General features: G+C 45.7%; 1 protein-coding gene across 7 annotated transcripts in view; it reads left to right on the top strand.

The window, feature by feature from the left end:
• The window catches only part of PIK3CB (phosphatidylinositol-4,5-bisphosphate 3-kinase catalytic subunit beta), a 2,502,085-nt gene that overhangs the window by 1,927,744 nt on the left and 546,470 nt on the right, over positions 1 to 27,871 (top strand). For all 7 annotated transcript variants that reach the window (XM_069617988.1, XM_069617990.1, XM_069617991.1 and 4 more), the window contains one exon: positions 16,354 to 16,432. In XM_069617988.1, coding sequence (XP_069474089.1) covers positions 16,354 to 16,432 — 79 coding nt within the window. The remainder of the gene's footprint in view (positions 1 to 16,353; positions 16,433 to 27,871) is intronic.

Below are 27,871 nucleotides of genomic sequence, written 5' to 3'. Positions count from 1 at the left end.
AGACCACCCCGAAAAACACTGCCAATTGTTTCGGCCTAAAACTTGAAAGGACCGTAAAAAAAAACGCTGGGCCAACCACGCCATGCAGGTCGAAGCCACCATTGATGTAGAGGCTGCTTCCAGTGATGGCAGCGTTGCTGTCCTAAGTGACGGTGAGGGCGATCGAGACTGAAGAGATTCTCACATGCAAGCCCCCCGACTCCATTACGCAGGCCGACGGTCCTGTTATGGAGACTACACCCTGCGGATCCACCACTGACACTCCACGCCACACCAAACGCACATCCCATGGCCGGCAGTCGACCGTGTTGTCAACCGGTGAAGCCCACGCAGTGTCAAAGGAAAGGTCCTTCAAATCATCCCTCTCCTCTAGACCATCGCGCTCGCCGCTCAACAGCCCCCCAAAACAGACGTCTGAGTCAGTTTCTGACACCATCTAAAACAGACACCTTTCGGACATCTGTCCAAAGGCGCTTCGACAGCACCTTGCACCATCTCCAAAATCATCCAAAAACACTTTCCAGGCACTCTTTTAGTCCACAGCGTCAATAGTGTAAATCTTCGACATTCCTAGCATCTACTTCCCATAGTAAAAGCCATTCTCTTCCCAAAGACTCTAAGTGTCATGCAACACAAATGGTCTGCACTTAGGAGGGTAGGTCTGGGGTTTTGGCAGGGTAATGTGAAGAATGTCCTGCTTTGTGGACTTCTTTGACCGCTACCCTAAGACACTTAATACCCTAAAAGGGACCACTCAAGGGGAAGCAGATAAGGATCAACCAGCTGCCAAAAGACCACTTTTAGAGCCCAGCACCACAAAGGACACTGCTCGGGATCTATATTTTATTGACAACTCAGGTTCTCAAGAGCGTGGGTCCCAAGGGGATCAAGGGTACCAATATGATGCAGACTAATATTACGACGACGATGATGAGGTCTGATATCCAATCACTGGACCATCATGATCAGCCAGTGGCTCACTCCCTGGTAGATAACCCGCTACAGTACAATGAGCTCCATCTCAAGGCTGCAGAACATTTTAAAATTGACACACAATTGGCTCAGGTGGATAAGGACCTTGTGGAAGACATTCTGGGGGACAAAAAGTCTACGACACAATTCATTCCCCTCTTGCAATCCATTCAGAGATGTATTCAGCCTTTCCTACTCCCTCCTAACCTAAAGAGGGCAGTTAACCCCTGAGTTGAAATTATTTTCAGACTGGCCCCTTCTGACCCCCTATACATCAGGGGGTCAGTTAAAACCCAAGTCCCTTGTGGTTACCACATCAAGGAAGAGGCTGGACATACCGCTAGTCTCTGCAGAGGCCACTCCTGATAAAGAGAACAAATATATGTACACTCTGGTCAGAGAAGTGGCTTCCCCGGCTGCCTACCAGGCAGGAATTGCCAATAATACCTTTTTGGCTAGCTACAATTGCCATAAATGGGACCAAGTACTACAGCAAATTGAAACAGTCTCAGAGCCGTTTAAATCACAACTCCTAAAATGGTTTCTGAGGGTAAGCAAGTGGTGAACTGCATCCTAAAGAACAACCAGATAATGCAGGTTGGATAATAGCAAAAAGCACTTTAATTAAATGACACGCCTGGTTAAGACAATCGGGCTTCAAGCTCGAAACACAAGCCACCTTGCTAAACATGCCTATTGAGCCTAATAGCCAGTTTGTTAAAGCAGTTGAGGATGCCCTTAAAAGTGCAAAGAAGGAGTACAAAACCCTAAAATCCCATGGCCAACTGTCAAACGAGCCCTTTGTGCAAAGAGGCGCTTTTTACACAAGGCGGTTTAGTGGGCAAAACTCACAACGCTCCTCCAATTATAATAAAGGTGGCCAATTGTCATCATGGGGTTTCTCAGAGGGACAATCCTCCTCTCAGAACTTTCAAAGGGGCTACAAAAGGTCTAGAAGCAGAGGTAGGGCCTGCTCATCCAGAGGCTCCACCCTACCAAAGCAATGCCACCCTGCTCCAGGTCCACTCCCATGCCACTCCAGTAGGAGGTCGCATTTCACAATTTACCCATACATGGGCGGGGAATCACCTGAGACAAGTGGGTACTATCCACCGTAGCGGGTGGTTATTGTATAGAGCTTATACAAAGACCACCCAATTACCTGCCAAGACAAAAGAAAACAACACTAGAAGAACATCACATGTTGCTTTAGGAGGTCAAGGCTCTGCTAAAGGACACCATAGAAATCGCCTCAGCAAACCAGGTAAACTGGTATTGATTCAACGTACTTCCTTGTACTCGAAAAAGATCTAACAATGAGCCCGGTCCTAGACCTGCGACCAGCGAACACATATGTCAAGCCACAAGTTTAGCATGACAACTCTGTAGGAAGTAATCCGTCTACTGAAACAAGGGGACTACACGGCAACATTGGATATGAAAGATGCATACTTTCATATTTCAATGTTCCGAGCGTACAGATAATACATACACTTCAAAATAGTGGAACAACCCTACCAGTTGAAGGTGCTCCCCTTCGGCATAACCTAAAATCCAAGGGTATTCACCAAGTGCGGTAGTGTTGGCGGACTTACGCAGAGAATCAATCCCAGTGTACCCTTATCTGGATGACTGGCTAATAACAGGGGAATCCAATTTGCAAGCACAGCACCCAAAGAACTATCAACCTTCCGTTCCAGTTTGGGTTCTCTATCAACAAGAAAAAATCAAGTGTCATCACCAGCCAAACAAAGCAATTTCTGGGAGCTATCCTAAAGACAAGGGAGGGGCTAGTCTTCCCCTCAAACGAAAGAGTTCAAAATATGCTGGTGCAAATACCTCACTACCTAGCCGATCGCCAAACAACCTTACACGTGGCAATACGCCTACTGGGTATGATGGCTTCATCTAGTTCCACACGCACAGCTGCAAATGCGCCCAATGCAGGAGCGGTTAACGAAACAATGGTCGCAGGCAAGCAATCAGTGGGACGATCTAGTGTTTGTTTTGCTAACCCAAGTACAGACTCTTCGCTGGTGGTCCAAGGAAAATGTGTTAAAAGGAAAACCCTTCCACAATCCACCATTTCAAGAGATACTTATTACAGACGCCTCACTCTCCGGAAGGGGAGCCCATTATCTCCACCACACAGCTCACAGATAGTGGACTTGACCAACATCCCAAAACCACATCAACCTCCTAGAATTACTAGCAGTACTCAAGGCGCTACAAGCTTTTCAACTGCATCTAGTAGGTCAGACAGTACAAGTCCTCGCAGACCGCACAACTGCCATGTTTTGCATAGACTAGCAGGGAGGCACACACTCTCCAAGTCCGTCCAGGCTATCCCAGAAAATTTGGAAGTGGGCCCTCAAGCTGAACATGATCCTAGTTGCGCAACACGTTTTAAGGGAACTCAATGCTGTGGCAGATACTCTGAGCAGAATCCCTCTACCCAAGGAGCATGAGTGGCAACTCAGCAAGGAAATTCGACACATAATATGCTTTCTATGGGGTTATCATCCTTTAGATTTGTTCTCCGCAAAACAAACGCACAATGCCCAGACTTTGCATCCAGGTTTCCACTTCAATCTATGGGGAATGCCCAGTGGATGAGCTGGTCAGGGAAGTTTGCCTATGCTTTCCCCCCAACACCACTCCTCCGCAAGATAGTACACAAGATGCACCAGGAACAAGCCATGCTTATCCTGATAGCCCAGATGTGGGCAAGACAACCATGGTTTCCACGTCTGCTCAAACTGGCGATGTGCAAACCGATAAAACTCCTGTGCTCCTACAACATGCTATTCCAGCATGGAGGGGGGACTACAGTCCATCCACATCCTCTGTTTATGAACTTGGCAGCCTTGCTCCTGAAGTCATTGTGTTTGGACACTTAAAACTACCTTACATGTGTATGGATATCCTAAAGGAGGCACACAAACCCAACACCAAAGTGGAAAGGATTTGTGATATAGTGCCGACCACAAGTCTTAAATCCAATTGAATGTTCTCAAGCAAACATTCTTCACTACATGCTTTACCTACTTGACTCTGGCCTAGTATTTAACTCCATCAAGATTCACCTAGCTGCTCTATCCGCCTAAATCACTTTACAAATTAAGTTGTCTTAGTGGAAAGTTCCTATTATCAAGGGTTTCATAGAGGGAGTAAAGAGACAGGTTGGGATCCTAATGTTGTACTCTCAAAACCCATGGGTCCACCCTTTGACCTATGCACAAGTCCAGCCTCAAGCACCTAACCAACAAAACAGCGTTCTTATTAGCCATCACCTCCATAAAATGGGTCAGTGAGCTACAAGCTTTGTCAGTACAAGACCCTTTCTTTGTTATCCACTTAGAATCCATCCTAGGTTTTCACCTAAATTCATATCCAAGTTCCATGTGAACCAATCCATTGAACTACCCACTTTTAAAAAAAATCCATCTAACTCAGCTGAAAGGAGCCTTCATAACTAGATGTAAGAAGCGTAGTTCTCTGTGAATAAGATAAATTCTCTAAGAAAAACAGATCAGCTTTTTGTCTCCACAGCACCTGGCAGGGAGGGTGATCACATTTCTAAAAAACGGCATCTCCAAATGTATAGTTAAGTGCATACAGCTTTGCCATTTTCTATGTTTAATCTGTTTCTGTACTGCTGACTCGCGTTTCGACCAAACTGGTTGTTTTCAAGGCCCGATGTATCGTGTGTAGCGAAGGCCACAATCAAAGAAGAGATGAATCCCTTAGCAAAAAAACAGTCCATAGTATTGTTGCAGCGATCAGGGGGGGTCATGCCTCTAATGGCGTTTTTCTCTTCTTAAAGGTTTTTCCGAGGGATTCACATTTCTTTGATTGTGGCCTCCAAGTGAATTCCCGGTACGGGTCCTCACCCACGCTTCCCCGGTCGGGGATTGCCTGTCTTCATTCATCCACACCTGGGAGGGGATCACTTCAGCTCAGTGGGTACTAAAGACTGTTGCCCATGGGTATTGTATCGAGTTTCTCTGACCACTTTTCTACCACGGAGACGCCTGTCGCCAGAACACCTGCCCATCCTGCTGGAAGTAGTTCAGGTCCTGCTGGAAAAGGGCATTCAAAGTCGTCCCCCTTCTTCAGGTAAACAAGGGTATTTATTCAGTGTACTTCTTTGTACCCAAAAGGATCTCACCATGCACCCTATTTTAGACCTGCAAACAAGTATGTCAAACCTCAAAAGTTCAGGATGACAACCCTTCAGGAGGTAATCCCACTGATGCAGCAGGGGTATTACATGGGCCACATTAGACATGAAAGATGCATACTTTCATATTTCAATGTTGCCAGTGCACAGAAAGTACTTCAGGTTCATGATAGAGGACACCCACTATCAGTTCAAGGTTCTCCCTTTTGGCCTTGCTTCAGCCCCAAGGATGCTCACAAAGGTACTTGCAGCTCATCTGCATAGGCAGTCCATCCTTACCTCGACGACTGGCTCATATCAAGGGATTCATACGGAACATGCCAGACAAATACCAAGTAGACAGTAAATCTCCTCTTCAACCTAGGATTCTCTATCAACCAGAAGAAATTCAAACTAACCCCCTGCCAGGTCAACCAGTTTCTGGGGGCTCTAATTTGGACAGAAGACAGGCTCGTCTTTCCCTCCAACGAGAGTGTTTAAAACCTGCTGTTCCATATCCCTCACTATGTAGCAAGTCACCAGGTGACCGTACGCAAAGCCATGCGACTGATGGGGATGATGGCTTCCTACATCTACCTATTCCTCCTGCTCGTCTGTGCATGTGCCACATGCAAGAGTGGCCCCCGAGCAATGGTGTCAGGCCAGTGGGACGATTTAGTGGTTGTCTTTGCAGCCCTTGTTCAGTTTCTGCAGTGGTGGTCAAGGGAAAAGCTTTTGCAAGGGAAAACAGTCCCCACCCCTGCAGTAGCAGCCACTCTCACCACAGACGCATTTGTGCCAGGGTGGGGGCTCACCTCCTCCTTCAGACAGCACACAGCGTGTGGTCTCTAGCAGTAGCGTCCAATCACATCAACCTGTTGGAACTGTTAGCAGTGTTCAAGGCCCTAAAGGCTTTCCAGTCACACCTCCATGGAAGACAGTTCTAGTCCTCACGAACAGTCCAGACTGTCCCAGAACATCTGAAAGTGGGCACTCAAACACATGTTCCTCCTCTCACAACATGTTCCAGGGGAACTCAATCTTCTGGCAGACGTACTCAGCAGAGACTTCCCCCCTAGCCGTAGAGTAAGAGTGGTTGGCTACAAGAGGACATTTTACTCAACGTATTTGCAGATTGGGGCTTCCCAGAGATAGACTTATTTGTCTATTTAATGCCCATGCCCCCACTATGCCTCCAGATATCCACAGAACCGCTCCAAGGGGAACGGTCTCTGGATAACATTGTTGGTGAGATTTGCCTATGTTTTTCCCTCTGGCAATGTCAGTCTCCCCTCCCAGCAAGCTGCCATGCCCATACAACATGCTGTCTCAAGATCAGGGAGAGCCACTACATCCATGCCCCCAAATACTCAATTTAGCAGCCTGGCTCCTGAAGTCGTAGAGTTTGTGCACCTTAAACTCCCTCACAGATGTATGGACATACTCAGAGAGGCTCGGAAACCTACCACCAGACATTGCTACTCCAGTAAATGGGAGTGCTTTGTTATCTGGTGTAATACCAAGGGCATCAATACTATTTATTGCTCCCCTAAAGATATTGTCCTGTACCTAACCCACTTGTTCGATTCAGGACTGGTTTTCTATTCCCTAAAGGTCCACTTAGCCGCTCATTCGGCATACACCACGTCCCAGAGCAGGGTTTTGTGGTGGAATATTCCTGCGATTAAGGCCTTCATGGAGGGGGTAAAGAGACTTTATCCCCCTATCTCCAACCCAGCTCCCAGATGGGACCTGAATGTTGTTCTTTCCAGACTAATGAGACCTCCCTTTGAACCATTGCACAAGGCTAGCCTTAAGGCACTCACCTACAAGACCGCCTTCCTGGTGGTGATTACATCTATAAGGAGAGTTAGTGAACTGCAGGCCCTTTCAGTTCAGGACCCATTCATCAAAATTCACAAAGATAAGGTAAGGTGATTTTGCTCACAAACCCACGCTTTGCGCCCAATTTTATCTCAAAGTTCCATGTAAATCAGTCCATAGAACTACCCACCTTTTTCCAGAACCCCGCTAAAGTGGCAGAAAGGAGCATGCAGACACTAGATGTGAGGAGAGCGGTTATTTACTACCTGGAAAAGACAAAGCCACTAAGGAAGACAAACCAGTTTTGTATCAGTGGCAGCTGGTAGAGAAGGGACCCTGTCTCTAAGTCAGCTATTTCCAGCTGGATTCTAAACTGCATCACACTGTGCTACACTCTTGCCAAGAGAGAGCTACTCTTCACGCCTAGAGCTCACTCGACTCGGGGCACATGGGCTACCATAGCATTCATCGCAAATGTTCCTCTTGATTCCATTTACAAAGCAGCAACTTGGAGTTCTCGACACACCATTACACAAAACTACTGCCTAGATACACACTCTAGTTTTTTTTTTTTTTTTTTTAAATAGTTTATTAATTTTATTCAAACCGAACAACAATACAAACAAACCCAACACGCAGTGAAATTTACAACAATTCCAATAAACACCATTTGTATTTCCAGTTTGCCACTGCTCCCCAAGTCCCTCCCTCCATTATGAGCCTATTTGTACTTCTCGTTCAGTATCTGCTACATTTGGCTGGGTCTCACTATCTTCGGATTCAATCTGGTCCGATATAGATCCGAACAGTTCCGCTATTAATAGTTTCCATGCCATCAAGGTGCCTACTTCTTCCTCCCCACTCATGCTGCTCGCCTCCTGCCATACTACCGTTTCAGCCTCTGCCCATTTCTGTAACTCCCTCCACCATACCTCCACCCGTGGCTTGTGACACTTGTTCCATCCCATGGCGATCCTCCGTTTTGCAAACACATATGCCAAGTTTCTCAGTTTCTCAACATGTTTAAGTTTCCGTGGTCTGGGGAACCCTCCCAGCAAGCAGGCCCAAGCCGTATCTATGACAAACGTGACCCCTTTTGACGCTAATTTTTGTGCCACTTCACCCCAGAAACCTTCGATTACTGGGCATGACCAAAACGTGTCATGTCAGCGTTTTCCATGTCGCACTTAGGGCACGCCTGTCGCCCTGTGTTCCGGAACTTGGATATCTTCAGAGGGGTCATGTATGCCCTATGCGTTATGTACAACTGTATTTGTTTAAGTCTGGTGTTTCTTGACACTTTCTTGTGATATCCCAGGGCACGTTCCCACATCCCATCTCCCATCGGGGCCCCCACCCCCTCCTCCCAATCAAGTCTCAAATGTGTCAATTCCTTTCCCACCTTGGTCAACACCATCTCATACAGTCTAGACATCTCATGCCCCCCTTCCGATATGTCATATATTACCCCCACAGTAGCATCTGTTTCCTCTGCTAACACTGTTTCAGGCCAAGTTTTCCGAATTTTCTGGACCATCCTATGGTATGTAACATATTGGCCAGTATGTAATCCCGCCTCCTCCCCAAGTTCTTCGAAATCTCTAATGGTCCCCTCTTGCCAGATGTCCCCTAACGTCACCAGTCCCACCGATTCCCAGTAGGTTCTGATAATCACCCTCAGCTGCTTGTCCCCTCCTGCTAATGCGACCAGCGGTACTTGCGGGGAGCACGGGAATGGGTCCTCCATCATCCGACACGCTTGACGCCACATTTTCCACCCCAACATCATCATTTTAGGGCGCTCCTTCATGTCCGTTTCAGGCAACCATATCATTTCCCTTAAGTAAAATGGGGTACAAACCCGCCCAAACAACCTATGTTCAGGGGTCGCTTCGTCGGAGAGCCAATTGGGCCTGATACCTCGCTTTTCATAGAAGTTCTGCAACTTCCATAGCGCTACTCTATTCCGGGTACCATGCCATAGGAAGTCCCTGCACACACTATTCAGTTTAGCGAAGAACTTCTTGGGTATCATATGTGGGATATTGTTAAAATAATGTAAAAGCCTAGGTAGGACCACCATCTTAAGCATTGCCCCCCTTCCCATCATATCTAGGGGCAACTTCTCCCAAAACTTCATGCACTTCATGCATTTCTGGATTTTCTCAACAGCTACCACGGTGTTGTGCTCATGTTCCTCTTCTGCGGTGTGATACACATCTATGCCAAGGTAACGGAAAGAACCAATCACCCAGGGTATCTGTAACAACGGCAACCTTTCCCCCGGGGTCCCCTTGTAGCTACCTAGGGGGAATAAAATGGATTTTTGGGGATTCACCGCTATGCCGGATAACCCCGTGTATTTCTCCATCACTTCAAGGCTATATTGAAGATTATCTTCTGGGTATTTCAAGTATAATAATAAATCATCCGCATATAAGGATATTAGATGCCGCTCCTCCCCAACCTCAATACCTATCATATCGTATTGTTGCCCGAGGTGTATTGTTAGGGGCTCCAGGGCTAGAATGTAAAGCATCGGGGACTAGGGGCACCCCTGCCTGGTACCTCTACTAAGCTGCCGTCTCTTGGATATCACCAATACCGTTCGAACTCTGGCTAAAGGCTCACTGTATAGCATTTTCGCCCACCTGATATAACCCGGCCCTATTCCATAACCTCCCAGGGCTGCCAGCAGCCATGGCCACTTAACAGAGTCAAAAGCTTTAACTGCATCTAGGGATACAATCGCCATTTCGCCTTCATTTCTATCTGCCCATTCGATCACACGGTGCAGTCTCCTATGATTATGGGTTATATTCCTGTTTGGGACATAACCTGTTTGATCCGGGTGGATTAATTTACTAATTACTCTCCGCAATCTGTTTCCCAGGACAGCCGTCAGTATCTTGCTTTCCTGGTTCAGCATCGACAAAGGCCTGTAGGAGCTACAGCTATGCCCCAGTTTGTTGGGCTTGGGAAGCGGTATTATGATCGCCTCTCTGAGTGACTCGGGCAACCTTCCCATCTCAAACGCTTCGTTAAGCATGTCTAGCAATGGGGGTAGCACTTCTTCTCCATATACTTTCTAAAATTCACTAGGGAACCCGTCTGCTCCTGGGGTCTTACTGGTGGGCAACTGCTTCACAACCTCCCCCAGCTCCTCCAGGGTAATTGGTGAATCAAGCTCTTCTCTCTCCTCATCACTTATCTTAGGTAGTCCTATATCTTCTAGTGTTTCGGTTATCTCCTCTTGACTACTCCCCTCCTCCTCACCGTATAGCACCCTATAATAATCTGCAAATTCCCAGTTAACTCCTTCTTGAGTGTCCACTACATCACCATCTTCTCTGACTATTGTCCTGATCGGGTGTCTAGGGGTCTCACTCTTGTACAGCCATGCTAAAATCCTACCCATTTTATCCCCTCCCGCGTGCTGTCTTTATACATACTTTTTGTAATTGAGGTTACAGAGCCTTTCCCAATGTTCCGCACATTGCTGTTGTAGTTTAAGTGCTAGCTCATTGTCCACACTGTCACATTCTAATGTCCTTTCTAGTTCATCTTCAACTCTTTGTAGGTCAGCCAGAACCCCACCTTGCAGGCCCTTTGACTTAGCTATGGCTGCCCCCCGCATCACCACCTTAAAAGCTTCCCATAGTGTACCCGCTGAGTCAACACTTCCAGTATTCGTCTCAAAATAGTTAATGATCTCATCCCTTATGTCCTCACGAAAGACCGGATCTTTGAGTGCCTCCGCTCGGAGGCTCCACGTCGGGATCCGTGCCCTCGGGGGGCAGTACTGCCACCCAAGAATCAGGGGCGAGTGATCCGAGAGGACCCTCGCCTTGTATTCTATTTGAGTGCTCTCTGCCACCACATTCGGCGTGGCAAAGACATAGTCCAGTCTCGTGTGTAGCTGCTGCGGAGCAGAATAATGCGAATATTGCCCATCATTGGGATGTTTTGTTCTCCATACATCTACCAAGCCGAAATCATCTAGTAACACCTGCAATGCTTTGGCCGCTGGGGTGGGCCTATCAATCCTGTTGTCAGATCTATCCACTTTGGGGTTCATTACACAATTGAAATCCCCGCCCCAAATAACCACGCTTCCCACGCACATACTAAGGTTAGTACACAGAGTCCTGAAGTATGCTGCCGTATTATGGTTAGGGGCATACGTATTCATGATGCATACCTCTATTCTCCAACAGCCCTCTCAAAATAACCATCCTCCCGTCAGTTTCCACCATTTCCTGCAGTAGCTGAAACGGGACATGAGGTGCTACCCAGACAAGCACTCCCCTGGCATAAGCAGAGTACGACGAACCCGCCACAATCCCTTTCCAATTTTTCCCAACTAGCTCCAGTTTCTCCCGCGTCAAATGCTTCTCCTTCAACCGTGCAACATCTATCTTTTGCCTTTTCAAAAACAGCATGACTTTATTCCTCTTCATATAACTGTTAAGTCCCCTGACATTCCACGTCACTATCCTGAGATCTCCCATAGCGCTTTGATATCTTCCTCCCTCGTTCCCAACCGAACCCTCCCGGTCATGTTATGCAGATACAACCCTTCAACTCTTCCATGTAGGCTCATATTTAAACTTGAACTCCCCAAAACTATGTACAACCCAAACTTCCCACCTCCCTTCTCTCCCTCAACCCAACCCTTCCCCAACAACGCCCCCCCCCCCAACTGTTGCCTAGCTCCATCCCTGGATCTCAGGCACCCCCACATCTAGCCCCGTCCAGCACAAACTTATGCTCATGGCTCAGTAGGGTAAAGTCGCCCTAATGGCCACTTAACTATTAGTATTTCAGGGGTGAGTTGCCTTCATCCTATTGCTCCTATTCCCAAATGTATTACGCATTGTGTTAACTTTATGCTTTGTACAATTTACCTACTATATTCCAGTCCATGACGGGCACAGGGCCCGAATGCTATCCAGTATTCAACTAATCTCGTTTCCCGGTATAATCCGGTACCCCCAATGTCCGCGGCACCAGTGTTTTAGCCGTCCTGTTCCTGCCGGTCGTGGTCCACTTCTTGTTCCGGGCAACCCTGCAGATCCAGCCACGTTACCACCTCTTCGGGAGTGTCAAAAAAGAGCGCTCTGCCCTTATGTAGCACCTTCAGCTTTGCTGGGTACAGGAGCATGTATTTGATGCCTGCTGCTCGCAGCCTCCTCTTGACGGCCACGTAGCTGTATCTCAGTCTCTGCACCAGCATCGTATAGTCCGGGTATGCTGTAATGTTGGCGGATGCTCTCTGTATTGTCCCACCTTTGCGAAAATATTCTAGGATCTTCTCCCTATCTCTGTAGTTCAAGATCCTCGCGATGATAGGTCGCGGTTTCCTCATCAAGGCTCGGTGCGCCCGCTCCACCGTGAATCCCTGCGAAAGCTTATCTGCTCCTATTTCTTGTAGGGTCAAGTTTTCCACGTAGTTTGTAGGGTATTGACCCTCCTCTCCATCCGGCAGGCCGACCATCTGTATGTTATTTCTCCTCGCTCTTCCCTCGGCTTCTTCCACCCGATTTTCGAGGTTAGCAACCTGCTGTTTGATCGCATGCACTTCCTTCGCGTTAGTCGTGCTGAGACCAGTATTGGTGTTTACGGCTCTCTCCAGCCCACTTGTTCCCTCCGCCAGCCCCCTGACACGTTGTCGTAGCAGGGTAAGTTCAGTCCCTACCGCATCAATTTTGCCTTCCAGAGTTGTCCGCAAGTCCCCCATTGCCGCGCCCCACTTGGTGCTCAGCTCCGATATAGCCTCCAGGATTTGGTGCTTGTCTCCTTCTGGGGCTTCTTCAGCAGAAGTTGTGGACGCGCCCCGCTCCGATGTTGTGGGGGTCTTCTGCGCTTTCGCGAAGACCTTCATTGTAGGTTGTTTGGTCTTGGCTCTCAAACATTTCACCGACATGGTGCAACCTTGTCCACGTGTCTGACTCCGGCCCGGTGCCGCTTAGTTGTTGTTAGTCATTGGAGTCTCTGTATAACAGCCTACACCAATTGTTACACACAAAATTGTTATTCATTTGGATTGTAACTCTCCGCGTCACAGCCACCTCTTAGCGTCCATGCCAGTCATCAGCAGGGTGCCGTCATCAGCATCTCTGGTGCTTCTTCATAATCTTTGGACCTATCAAAGGGCGATGGTACATACAAGATGCATATAACCATTTGCTGCGTCCCAGACCTTACGAGGCCGCTTCACGGTCCACCAGTGCAATCCTTTGTTCAGGATCAGTCGCCATTTTGTTTCAGGCATACAGGTCTCGTTGCCACTTATTGTGTCCGTATTTGCTCATCCACTCCTCGGTGCGGATTTGGGATGTAATCCCTGCGTGCTCGACACTTCTGTCTTACTGCGGGAACGCTGTCAGTCATCTTGTCCGTTTCATGTATACATCGTCCCGGTCCAGTGGGAGCACCAAGGCCGTGCCGCCTATCTCATGGCCCAGTGGCCCAACGCTGTATACATCCTCTCGGGCTATTCGCGGGCTTCTCTCCGGTAGTGGGCCACTCACTGTTTCATCCGCTGCTGCACGCCAGCAGTCCAGTCACTGCCCGCCTGGCGCCGATTTCAAGTGCCGCCGGGGGTTCCTTTGTGTTGGCAAGCCGCCATCTTAGTTTCGATTGCACCGCTCCGGATCTGGACACAAAGTGGCCTAATTCAATCTGTTGTGTCCACTTTCTCACGCCGATACGCTCATCTGCTGCCTGAAGTATTCACACAGATACCGTATCTTTTTTTGGCTGGAATCGGCTGTCAACACATGCGTTTTGCTTCGAATCAATAAGGCGGATCACAGAGCTGCAAGGAATCGCAGCCTACTCCATGGCTGCTTGGCCATGCCCCCCTAGATACACACGCTAGTTATGATTCTCAGGTGGGACAAGCGGTGCAAAGACATCTCTTTGCTACTGTTACTTCACACATCCCACCACCATCTCTGGGTACTGTTCGCTAGTCTATGCACAGCATGCGATTCTAAGCATATCCACAAGCATCAGAAGACATACATTACTCACCGTAATCGTATTTCGGATGATTGTATCACATGCGCCCACCCTTCCTCCCCTCTTGGAGTAGAAGGAACCTAAACTTCTTACACCTTCTCTCTTCTGTACTCACTCACGCAGAATATAAGGCTCCCTCACGGCAGAAAAAAACACCCAGTGGGACTTCCACACATGAGAGATTTTTGGTACACTACACGTCACGCTATGGATAGTGTTACAATCATGCCCATGTCAGCATCACTTTTATCTTTGGAAAGAATACTCTGCGATTACCACTAGATGTCCCACTATATGCACAGCATGTGAATCTAAGCAGATACAATCATCGGTAATATGATTACGGTGACTAATGTATGTCATATATAGTCCCAAAATGCCTACAGCTCTGCTGCACAAAGTTTTCTCTGGGGGTCTGAGTGAAATCATCTGAGCACAGTCAAGCTTTAGAGTTAAACTAGAGGATTAGCTGTTCAAGCATGCGCTGCTGTGAACTCCACTAGGGTATGAACACTTGCAACAGAAGTGCGTGGCGCAGATACGCAACTCTGGGCTGCTCAGATCTCAGAGACACTTCTCACTTAAGCAAGGTCAACAGCCGGAGTTTGTGTTCTCTTGCTACACCTGTTGAAAATGTTTGCTGATGCATCATTTTACTCAGAATTTCAACCTTGGTTGCCTATTAGCACTTTTGCAGAGGCAATCCAGCTATGACAATACGAAGGGCAGTTAAATGTCTTAATATTCATGCTGTTAAGAGGTACATTGTTGTTATTTCAGTCTTTAAGAGGACTCTGGAACATGGCTCATTCTGTACTATCCTCACTGTGATGCAGTTTGGGGGAAGATTAACTAATCATTGTCCACCATGCTAGTTTGTAATGCTTGGGTGTGATTTGAAACTTGTTGTCACATATATTAATGGTGGCATTTCCATCACTTCCATAATGCAGGTGAGTTAGCTTGAGACTCTTTCTGTCTATACTTTGTATCTAGTTTTCTTCAAGCAAAAGGAGGCAGAGGGTGGGTCTGTACTTGCTTCTTAAGGTTGTTTTTGGACTTTCACTGTTCCCAGAAAATCCATCTTCTAGTCATCTTCACTCCCCCAATCCATCTGAGATGCAGAAAAGCTTTAATTGCATTGCACGGTTACTATGTATCTTGGCTAAAGGGTTTCAGGAAGGACAACCACTTCTTTGTGTGCTTCAGTGGTGTTTGAGCTGGCAGAGCTATTGCCTAAAAGATTGTGCCCAGGTTTGTTGTCCTCTGAATGCTATGATCTGGACAACAAAGAGGTGCCTTCACGTCATGAGGCTTATCCTATCAGATACTTAGCTACCCCATGCTTTAGACAGGATTGTTCGTGTTGAGGACACCGGCCAGGTGACTTCATGTGCACCAAGCACAATTGCACTGATTACCACCTGATCACCATGTCTACTTTGGTCAGGTTGTGCTCCAGAGTTTCCTGCTGTACTTGATGTTTCCTTGCTCAATACTCTCCTTCAGACTTTGTACTACTTTGGGAGTTTTTAAAAGAGGAGAATTGTACCACCTCTTGCTTCAAATCTGAAGTCATGTCTGCCAATGATGCTGAGCGGAGCCACGGTTTGTCGCACGATGGCTGAAATGTTTCAAAAGCCAGACTTGTGCTGGGAGGAAGGGCTTATCACTCAGAGACCATTACTGAAGGAAAGCAATTTGTTCTTCTCATGCACACACAAATGCATAGACAACACACATCAGTATGTAGCAAACAAAAGGCTTTTAACTGTAAAAAAGACATTGCAAAGTGCGAAATCTGTTGTGTTTGTCAATGCGCATACTGGTGGTCTCAATTGCTCACCTGTAATGTGCATGCATGCACAATTGGGATCACAACTGTCTGCCCACATTTGTTTGTCGTGAAGGGTGTAGAAAACCAGGCTGATCCAATGTTTCTGTATATTTCTATGAACACATGAAAATATTTTCGGATCCGTCTCTGCCATTTACAGAAACGGTTCGAATTTTGTGAAAGAACCTTAATGCAGAGACTTGGACATGGCCAGGTTAATTCCTGTGTGCATCAGAATGATTAACAGCGTGGTTGGAAATGTATTCTACAGCAAAATATGTATTATTCACATAAATTGTAAAGAGCACATTACTGAATGGTTGGATGCTTCAAAGAAAGTAGAGCTAGACCTAATTATTTCATTATATTACTTTAATTCACATGCGGTTTCAAGATGCACTAAGATCGGCATGAATTGATGCCAGATAAGATTTGTCATCTCACTTCCCCTCTTTACTTGCAATGCTTTACTTGCCTTTTTCCAAATATCTAATTGAAATAAATTAAGTCAAAATATGTCTTGCATCCACAGATTTACGACAGGATATGCTTACACTGCAACTGTTAAGGCTCATGGATATGCTATGGAAGGAATCTGGCCTTGATCTCCGGTACGTGTAATTAGTCAAAAATATTTCTTCTCATGCATTTCTGATTACATTGGATTGTTGAGGGCTTCACAATTTATGGAGTATAATGAAGAAAACAAAATCAGTGTTATGAATGTATGTAGTAGTATGTTGTGTGTTCACCATTTTATTGCTTGCTCAGTTGATATTGGTATATTTAGGGATCCGTATTTTCAATTTCAGAGTAATATTTCATCCTCACTGTTTAAACCACCACTACGTGTCCAATTTCTAGTCTATCTTCTTAAAGGATAGTTCCGGGACTTTTTTTTTTATTGTCCCTACGGGTCGGCCATGTGTTTGTAAGCATAAATCGGTAGATCGTAGGAAACTTTCCTATGGACCTTACCCGACTTTTCGCCCATTATCGCACTCGAAATCAGCCTCCATTTTGTGATAATCCTATCATTCCGCCGCATCGACCTGGCTCACCTGCCTTTGCGGCACTAAATCAAATCCCCCGCCCCTGAGCCTGACATCAGCAGACGCGTACTGCCCATTTCAAGCACGTCTCGTGTCAACAATCGCTGCGCCTCAGCTATTGACGTGTTGCCATGGAAATGGCAGGACGCCTCTTTCCCCAATAAGTATAAACAGACCGTTTCACAACATACAGCAGCAGATTTTCGATTCCATTCCTCTCTCTGTGTTACTTTGAGTATTCTGTGACTCGTTTCAGTGCTCTGGTCAGCTACCTTCGCCGCTTGTAGCCCGTGTGAACACCTGTACCATCTCTGTAAATTATTTTACTATCTTTACCGCACAATGGCCACAATAATGCCGTATATGTACGAGCCCGAGTACACCGAGGAGGAACTACTGGAAAGGCAAGCACGCGAAAACGATGGGGATTCGGACGGCAGTTGGGAGGACCAGTCAACGGATGAAGAGCCTGGACCATGTCGCATGGACGGCGTCTCCACCTGGTGCACGTGCAATCGGTGCGAGCTAATGCCAACTGAGGAGGAGAACTGCTGCTGCCGTGAAAATTCCGGGTGCTTGGCCTACATTTCGGAAAGCGAGCAAAGTCTGCAGGAAGGCGAGCAAAGTCCGCAATGCATCACCGAGCTGCCAGAGTTCAGGGAAGCCTGCCTCTCACGGACAGTGTTGAGGATGATGATGGTGCTTATGCACGAACTTCGTGGCACTGTTCGTCCGCGTAATCCGAGTAACGAGTAAGTATACTCTGTTTGTGATGTCAGTGATGCCACCACTATTTCATGGTCGTCTCCCACATATAAAATTACATTTACATATCATTCGAACGCATGTAAATTGGTTCCATATAGTGCATTTTCTAGATATAATTTTTTTCTAAGAAAAATGACATGTGTTACCTGAATCGACATTGATAAGAAAGTTTGGTCAGTTTAATACAGTTTGCATCTTTTTTTTTCACAGGTGGTACAGGCTGGTGGCCTATCGTTGCTTCACTTGGTGGCTTCACGGGAGGCTCGGACACCGCGTTCGGAGAGTAATACCTGCCTGTGCGGTACTTGCCATTAGACAACATTTCCCCAGTGACAGTGGACAATACCGCGGATTTTCCCTCGATGTGCTGCAACCTCAACTTTACAATGTGTAATGTTTATTATTTATGTTTAACTAAAATCTAAAATAAAGCCCAACATATATTTTAGCAATGGTTGTTTTGATTTTTTAAATGAATCTAGTGTGTCTCCGTTGAATAGCCTTCCAGTGCCTTGTCTTGTCACACCACATGTCTCCGGCCAGCATCCTCCCTCACGCTGGCCGCACACCTTCAATCCACATAACCGTTGAACCCATATATGCAGCAGTCATACATATATTATTTTGTGGGTTGGCATCAAGCGTTGGCAATAAAAAGCTGTTGGATTTTATTGATACAAAACATGGTTATAGGTAAATAATAAATATGGTTGATCATAATAAATCCTCTTTTTGGGCACCGGGTACAGAGATGACCCCCATATATTCTCCTGGGAGGGTGAGGTATTTATAAACTCACCCCCCTGCCTTCCATGTAGTAGATCCTGCAGCCATCCTCTTACATTCAGTTAGATGGCCTCTCCTTGGTGAGGCCCTGCGGCAAACGGGTCTTGTCTGCACGACCACCGCCCCGATCCACCCCCCCGCCCTATCAAAGGCAGTTCGCACCGGGGTACTTGTGCTGGCAAGTGGAGCTGTCAGGGAGCGATAAAGGCCAAGAGGTGCCAAAGACCATGTACACTTCAAAGTGGTCTATAGAGCATGGGTTTGTTGTTCCCATGTCTACCTCCAGACCCCGTGTCTCCTGCCAAGCATCCCCCCTCACGCTGGACGGCCCCCTGCAATCCACATAAGTGTGTCTCCATTCACGAGTCTTCCTGTGTCTTGTCTGCACGGCCACCGCCCCGATCCACCCCCCGCCCTATCAAAGGCAGTTCGCACCGGGGTACTTGCGCTGCTGGCAAGTGGAGCTGTGAGGGAGCGATAAAGGCCAAGAGGTGCCAAAGACCATGTACACTTCAAAGTGGTCTATAGAGCATGGGTTTGTTGTTCCCATGTCTACCTCCAGACCCTGTGTCTCCTGCCAAGCATCCCCCCTCACGCTGGACGGCCCCCTGCAGACCGCATAATGCCACGACATATACACGTCATTCATTCACAAACACACCCCTGTTTCGAATTCTTTATAACCCACTTCATATTTCTAATGAGAACTTCTTTGCGCTTTGCTAGTCAACCCGTGAAGGTGCTGGTTATCTGCTCTTCGTCTCTGTGAACTTCCGTGACCACTTTGAGCAAACTCGTCAGTTTGCAACCTGTGAACTGCTCCCTGTTCTACGACAAGAAACTACTCTGATCCCTGCATCTAACTGTTTGTTCGTCAAGGTAAGTCCATGTACCATAATCATTTTGCGTCCAATTTTTTAATTTATATCTATTTGCTAGTAGTCATCAAATTGCATCCATGTTTTCTTTTCGTTCACGACAGTACATGCAAGGAACTAGTCACATGTTCTGAGTTTAGTCAAATTACTTTTTCTATTTTTTGAAAGTTATTGAAATACTTATCCGCATGTGAATAACGTGTATAGTTCCAAGAACCAAAACGGACCTTGCATTGAACCTTTTATGTGTCATTTAATGTTTTAACACATTGGTATTCATAGAGAATTGTTGATCTTTACTTTTCAGAACTTTCCATAATGCCTGCCTGTTCCATTGGCGGTTGCCCTTCGAAGACCCATAACAAATCTGAAGATACTATAATGCATGTTTTCCCTAAGACAATAGATCAGATAAGAGAATGGGTCCGATATTGCGGATATCCAGCCTCTGAGCTAGAAAGTAGAGTCCTTGAAGTCTTTGCGGACAAGAGGGGTGATCGATACCGCATCTGCAGCAGGCACTTTAGCCCAGACATGTACTCCACATCATTGCTAATAAAGAAGAAAACACCGCGAGCGAGGCGAAAATTGCTCTCAACCGCTATTCCCACTCTATTCGTCCACATCCCTCCACTGGTGAGTCAAGTTTACGTATTTGTCTCTCGGCCTTGCGGTAGTGTGTAGCATTAGCTAACAATAATTTCCCCATTTATGTATCCACTCAATATGAAGGCGGAAGATTCTCCGTCCGTGTCGTTATTGCAGTCATCAGCCACTTCAAGCGCCTATCGGGTAATCTTACTTAGCTATTCTGACACTGACTTGTTTTAGGCATGTAAATCAATAGTTTTAATTGATCGTGTAATCATTTTACCTAATGGTACACCACAGTACTCGTCCTCTAGTCTTTGTTTTCAGTTATAATTATTGTTATCCAAAATAATGCAAGTACTGTCTTTCAGGGAGATGCTGAGGAGTCCAACGCATTGACGACAACCGTAGATGTCACTCACATGCTCGAGGTACGTTTCCGGACAGTTCCATCGATGGAGATCATCAGATCTTGCATTCTTGTAGCGCGATTGTTACACACAATGTTTCTTTTGTTTTTAGCCATTGATATGTCCTTCTGTCGTCGCCCTCCTATGTGTCTTCTTTTTTCAATATTGTGTTCATTACTAATGAAAGTCCTATGTTTCAGGGAGTCGATGGAGCATTAGTCCAAGAAGAAGGGGGAGCATGCAGTTACGGGTCGGCGCAACAGCTTGCAGAAGTGTGCACCGCAGTTACAGCGTCCCTTGATGTTCTTATGCATTTCGAGGTATGGATACTGACAGATCAATCATGCGAGATCAAATGACGTGATTACATCCGCTATACTTCCTTCTTTATTAACGCAAGTACTATGTTTCAGGGAGCTGACGGAGCTTCTTCAACAAGAACATCACCCCTAGTAGTTGATGCAGATCTCTGGGTGGTGACACTTCCAACGATGGAGCAAATCGAATCATATTTAGATATCCATTATTTATTTTAGACAACTGATCATTTGTGCAGGTCTATTTAGATGAGCCGTTGACGCCTGCAGAAAGTTTATGTTCTTTTAAACAAAATAGAAAACCATACTAATGCAATTACTGTGTTTCAGGGAGTTGCTGAAGCGTCATCTTCAATAATATCATCAATGGAAGTCTATGCGGAGCCCGAGGTATGGATCTTGACAGTTCAATCTAACTAGATCAACAATGCGTGAACTATTGTCGTTTGAATGTTCTACACAATGCGTTCATTCGTGTTTTGCTATTGAGATGTACGTATGGGTATTGGTCCCCAAGTACATTTTGTGTTTTCAATATTATTATACATACTAATGAAGGTTCTATGTTTCAGGGAGTCGATGGAGCCTCAGTGAGTGATGGATGTGCTTATCATGAAAATATAGTCGTTGCAGCGCGAGAGGAAGTGGAGACATGCACACACGAGTCGGAGCAACAGCGTCCAGATGTTGAAGTTCGAGGCAAGAAAGTTTCAAAGAAAAGAAAGCAAAAGAAGGTTAGTGTCCTGTTCACTATATTATGTTGTCTTTCACTGTCAATAGTTCAATACTGTAAGTTGTGTTTAAACTGAACATCCCTTTTCTAATCTGTCCTCTAGTTGCGAGTGGGTGTAAGAACTAGATCTACACAGACAGTGAAGCGAACGAGAGATGTTGCTTGTCAAACCTTTTGGCAGGGACTTGAGACTGGAGATGCATCGTGCCAATGGGAAGAATATGAAGTGATTGACAACGGAGCTATACCACCACCAGCCATTGATAGTGAATGTCCTCCTGGTAGTTTGGATGCAGTCGGAGATCAATTCACAGAATCCACACCCGCAAAAAATAAGAGCGCGCGAAAGTTGAAGACATTGTTTTTTTCTCCCATCTCCGGACAAGGAACAGATGTTGCAATGGAAGAGAATGAAGTGGACGACAATGAAACACCATCAATATCACTCAGCATAGCGGAAGACGATATCAGAGATTGTACCTTTCATGCGAGTGACATGTCCTCAACGTTACAGGCCGAACCAGCTGGGATGCAGAGTGACAGTATAAGGAAAGAGGCCAAATTCATTGTATTCGATAGCTGTTTGATGGATATTATTATGATGATGAAATGTGGGCATTCGGTTGGTGGGGAAGTATGTGGGGAGCCATTGATTAATGTGACTCATGCAATTCGAGGCACTAACCTTAAAATACATGCCACCTGTACACAATATCATCCGTTCGCATGGTCTGCACAACCCATGCTGGGGCAACTGCCAGCAGGCAATCTACTTTGTGCAGCGGCCGCACTTTTTAGTGGTTCAAGTTTTAAAAAGTTACAGTATTTCTTTCAGTTTGTGGGAATCCATTTCATTGCGAAAAGTCAGTTCTACAAATACCAAACCGATTATCTATTTCCAGCCATCAGCGAAGCTTGGAGAATGGAAAAAATGTCAATGGAAAGTACATTCGCGGGCAAACGCTTCAGGCTAGCCGGTGATGGACAGTGCGACAGCCCAGGATTTTCAGCCAAGTACTGCACCTACCACTTTCAGGACATGGAAAGTAAGAAAATTGTGAGTTTGGTGGTCGTGCAGGTGTCACAAAGTACATCCTCAGTGGCCATGGAGAAAGTTGGCTTTGTAGCATCATTGCAAGAACTACAATCGCGGGGAATGGTGATCGACCTGATAGCCACGGACAGACACGTTTCAATTGCCAAGACAATGAGAGAAGAGTACAAAAATATAAATCACCAATTTGACGTATGGCATCTTGCAAAAACAATCAATAAAAAATTGTCGGCTGCAGGAAAAAAAAAAGATATGCAAGGTATTTCACAGTGGTCCAAGTCAATCAGCAACCATCTTTGGTGGAGCTCAAAAACATGTGAAGGGTCGTTGGAAATTCTACTGGAAAAATGGCGGTCAGTAATGTTGCACTGTAGCAACGTACATCGATGGTCGACAAATGAGCATTTCCACAAATGTGAACATGGCCATTTGTCCACAGAGGAGGCACGGAAGAAGAAGTGGTTGATTCCTTCATCACCCACTCACAAGGCCATTGAAAAGATTGTATTTGATAAAACTATAACAAGAGATTTGAGGGGACTCATGGAATTCTGCCACACAGGAGATTTGGAGGTGTTCCACAATATGTGCCTAAAGTACAGGCCCAAAAGATTGCATTTTGGCATGGAAGGCATGATAAATCGGACTCTTCTAGCGGTCTTGGCACATAACCATAATGTTGGCCGTCAACAAAGTAGGACGACCGGAACTTTAGGGACGCTTCGCTACAATAAGGCCTTCACTAAAAGAAGTAAACAATGGGTGATCAAACCAGTGTTTGAGGATATGCAATATGAGTTTATTGAGAGACTTATCGTAGATGTCCTCGATAGGCACATACATGGAGTGGTGAACGAACCTATGCAGGGGACAACTGCATTGCCACCCAACATTGCCTCTGTTCCATGTCCACCTAAAGCAGAGCTCATTGAGAAATACACATCACGGTTTAAATGATTGTAATTTGATTGTCTGTTCTCTCGAGTCTCCTCATGTTGCAGGCCCATTGCAATTAAACCAAACAGTAATATAAATCATTTTTACAAAAATTATAGAATGTTTCCGTATTACAAACACATGGCCGACCCATAGGGACAATAAAAAAAAAGGCACGCAGACAAGATGCCCTTACACTAACTGGAGCTAACTAGAAATGTGTGCTCGCTCAAAGTGAAGGTCAGCTGCTTTGATGTTTTGCTCGGGTGGCGGAACGGCCCACGACCCAGTATAAGGTTCTATTGTGATTTGACCTTGACAGGCCGGGACCATCCTGAAAGACTAAGAAAAGATAATGAATAAAATTTCAGAAACGAAACGATGAGCCACGTTCATTAGAAGAAGTAACGTCGGCAAAGAAGGAGTGGTGTTTCGGGTCTGCCCTACACAGAGACACAATGGAAAATGCAAATATAATGTAAGTAACATTTGATGAGTTTATACCGCAATTTCATTACTATACAGTGGCTTTAAAGACGGGTTCAGTTGTACTTGTTCGTTCTATGTGGCATATTGTTTTCTACCGCGCACTATCTTGAGGAGAAACATCTGCTTTTACTGAAGCACCTCAAAACCTTCCTCTTTGCTTCTGCTTTCTCTCTCCCTCTCCCCTGCTACAACTGGTCCACTGTCTGCGACCTCGGTCCTGGGCCCTTCCACTCTCCACCTGCACTGCCTCCCTGTCAACCCCTGCACTGGGGGACTGTCTCAGTATCCTACAGCCCCCCCTTCCCAGCACTTGTTCTGCACTTACCTTGCACTTGCCACCAGCTGGCCCTATTTATTTATTATTTTATGCTACTTACCTTGTACTCCACTCCCCCCCCCTCCCTGCCTCGCCACGCCTTTAAACACTTGTGTACACCCAGTAGCGCTGTCCTCGCTATGATTTTAATAAGGATCTGATGGTGAGACTAATTTCATTTTTTATGTTTTTAGGTACATCATTCACTACTGTCTGTGTCACGAGTACCGGACACCGGCGGACGGCTTCTACAGCCGCCAGTTGCTTCTCCGCGTGAACAACGTTACCACCCTGACCATTTTATGGGACGATCGCCAAGTACAAGTATGCCCTTACGCGGTACTAACGGTTAGATGCAACATACCTACCGTTGTGGTGGCCTAGTGCCTCGTTGTTGGAACAGCCATGCGATTATCAGTGCGACCGAAGAGCTTATTTTTATCGTAAACCAACACCCTGTGTACTGCACACGAACATCGCTTCCCTCAAGACGAACTAATTTGGATCGAGAGCAAAGAAAAATGCAAATCGCTGAATATTCTCTAAACATTTGATGTCCAATAAACGTACTTTGCCAAATGTACAATCTTGCCGTTTGCTTTTAAACCACGGTTTCACATTCCGAATTGTGGCGCTGTATTGTGAGATGCTCTAAGACCCTGTGTACAGCAAAGGACCATCGCGTTCCTCAATACGAACTTTTTGGAACATGAGCAAATAAAAATGCAAATCGCTGAATATTCTCTAAACATTTGATGTCAAATAAATGTACTTTACCACATTTACAATCTTGCGGTTTGATTTCAAAGTACAGTTTCATATTCCGAATTGTGGTGCGCTGTATTGTGAACTGATCTGTGTTGATTTCCGGGGTCTGTGTGGAGTCGCGTAGAAGACGCCTGGGCGCGTTTGCCTACGCAGCTCATTCACGTCACGGATAGAGGCGGGGAATATGAATGTTTTGATAAAGTCTGTTTCAGGGGCGGGGGATTTGATTTAGTGCCGCAAAGGCAGGTGAGCCAGGTCGATGCGGCGGAATGATAGGATTATCACAAAATGGAGGCTGATTTCGAGTGCGATAATGGGCGAAAAGTCGGGTAAGGTCCATAGGAAAGTTTCCTACGATCTACCGATTTATGCTTACAAACACATGGCCGACCCGTAGGGACAATAAAAAAAAAGTCCCGGAACTATCCTTTAAGGAGACGATGACCATAATTTCACCACTTATTCTTGTCTTTGTGAAGTTGCATTTTTTTTTTAAGTTGTAGATTTTAGCAACGTTTTTTGCGATTGTGCCATTCCCCGCATTTAGACACTATTGATCACACTACATCTGTGAAGTGTCTGGACGTGATTTGTCAACCTGACTGCCACTGGTTGATGCAACTGAAGACTGCATTTAGAAATTGGGTGTGAATACTGTATGTGCAGCACTTTGGCAAGAACATTATATAGTAACAGATCATTATCATTACTTGGGTTTAACCTCACTTGCTTGGTATTCACAGCTCATAAATGCAGGGCCATTTTAAGCACTTTTGGGGCCTTGGGCACGGACATCTTTGGGGCCCCCCCTCCACCAAACCAAAGGAATTAAGGTATCAAGAATACTGGTCACGCTCCCGTCCCCCAATCCATCGCGCTCACAAACTATAGGTTGATATGCTGTCTCGCAGCATAATAAGCACGTTTACTCCCTTTAAGTCCCCTTACCCTCTTCATTCTTGCTCTAATCAGAATGATAAACAAGTAGCATTTGACGACCAACACATTACCAAACATGACCATTTTTAAACAAAATATTATAGAAGGGTGTTATGCAAAATGGGAATGATTCTAGCTTCATCTTCTCCATCCTCAAGGGAAGTATATAAGTACCAGCATACCAATCGATGTGATTTAGCAAATTTAATCTGGGTTTGTCTTTTGTATTTTAAAGCTTTAACTACTTCCAAAACAATGGCTTGTGACATTTTCATTTATAAACGTGCATAAAAGCCTTTGACTTTTACCAAAAAGCAAACCGTTTTTTATGTCAAACAAACAGACCTTACAATATGCTTGCCTGAGGCCTGCAATATCTGGTCTTCTCTCTTCTGTCTACGAGCCCTTCCACTCAAATGCCCTAGATAAGAAGAAAGATCAAGTAATGGACTAATCGATACCAGCTGCATTCAAGAAGGCAAACCTCACAGAAGACAGCACTGTAATGTAAGATATATTAGATGATTTGACCAGGATCACTGTATCGTCTGCTGGCAAATCCAGGATACTAGCATGAATGCTTTTGTTCCATAGTCTTGACTTTGGATACTTATTCACCTCTTGGACTAACAGTTTATGCCAACGTTGGAGGTGATTGCCTAGGTTTTACAACACCCCATCTGAACAAACCAATTTCTAGACCTTCATCATATGGATGGTATGTTAGTTTGTATAGCAACCCCTATCTGGTGCAGGTACATTGCTGATAATAGCAGATGTTGTTCTGCAAAACTAAGTACATGTGCAGGCAGGTTGGTTTATAAACTTCAGACATAGGAAAGGCTCAGCCAGCCTTGCTGGAATGTGATATTCTAATTTGGCATACAAACACACATCTCTGCAATGGGTGCTTGACACACTGAGCTAACTTCTGAACCATTGTGGCACTCAATTTATCAATATGCATTTCAGCTTTGCCTATTGCACATGGTCAACATAATTCCCACAGGAAGCAAAGAATGCTACAGAGTTGTGCCGTAAGGAACACACAAACTATGCATGCCACCCACAGTGAACACAGAAAGCAATACATGATGAATTGGTCAAGGCAGAATGTACTTGTCAAAACAGAAAGGCAATGGGTTTAGAGCCTCAGCAGCACCCCATAAAATATCCTGACATTTGATATTTAAGACTGGTGAACAATGGGATCTTACTTCTTCAGATCAGTCAGCCCTGTGAGGGCCCTGGGCAAGGGCCCCTTTTGCCCTCCCATAAAAACGTCTCTGCATAAATGCCACACGATTGAAATTGTATACAAAATCTCCTACTTTATGATTTACTCATATTCAGTTAGCACAGGACAGTATTGCGGTTTAGCTTCAGAGCACTAGCCATTCCTAACATTATGAGAGAATCAAAATAAAGGAAATTTGTAAACATTTTTAATTTTCTGAACTAATTACCCTAAATGTTTTCATCCCTGTTCTTTCCGTGCAACCCTATTTCTTGAATACATTGTGCTAAAGAGGTGAGTAGGGTAACACACTAGGTTCATACTAAATTCAGAACTGATGATCCTCAACACCTGTCATGCATTGGTAACTGTGTAAGGATTATCCCTGCTCTTCTTGGACCCGCAGCCCAACTCACCATGTAATAGCGCATTCCTGTAGACCCTCAGTGCCTACAATACATGAGCACTCCACCACATGGTGTTCTATAATTAGAAAGTAGCAACTCTGCCATCTCTTCTATAAGCATCTACTTTAGAAAGTGACTTCTTGTCACTGTGTGGTGTAATGCTTTACTTCTGATTTCTATTTCTTTCTGTCCTCCTTGTTACATACATGCGAGAGTGGACATGCTCTCCCATTTGGAAGGCGGGGTCCTCCATCCAAGCCTGTGCAGTCTCCTCTTTCAGGCTTGGTAGCTAAGAGGGTGCGATACAATGAGAGGGGCCCTCTCGGAGAAGGTTCTCCTCTCAGCCACAAGATGCCTGCCAAGTCAGTC

The sequence above is a fragment of the Ambystoma mexicanum genome, chromosome 10 (genome assembly GCF_040938575.1).
Source record: "Ambystoma mexicanum isolate Mex_15411 chromosome 10, UKY_AmexF1_1, whole genome shotgun sequence".
NCBI lineage: Eukaryota > Metazoa > Chordata > Amphibia > Caudata > Ambystomatidae > Ambystoma > Ambystoma mexicanum.
This window is presented reverse-complemented; position numbering and strand designations above follow the sequence as displayed.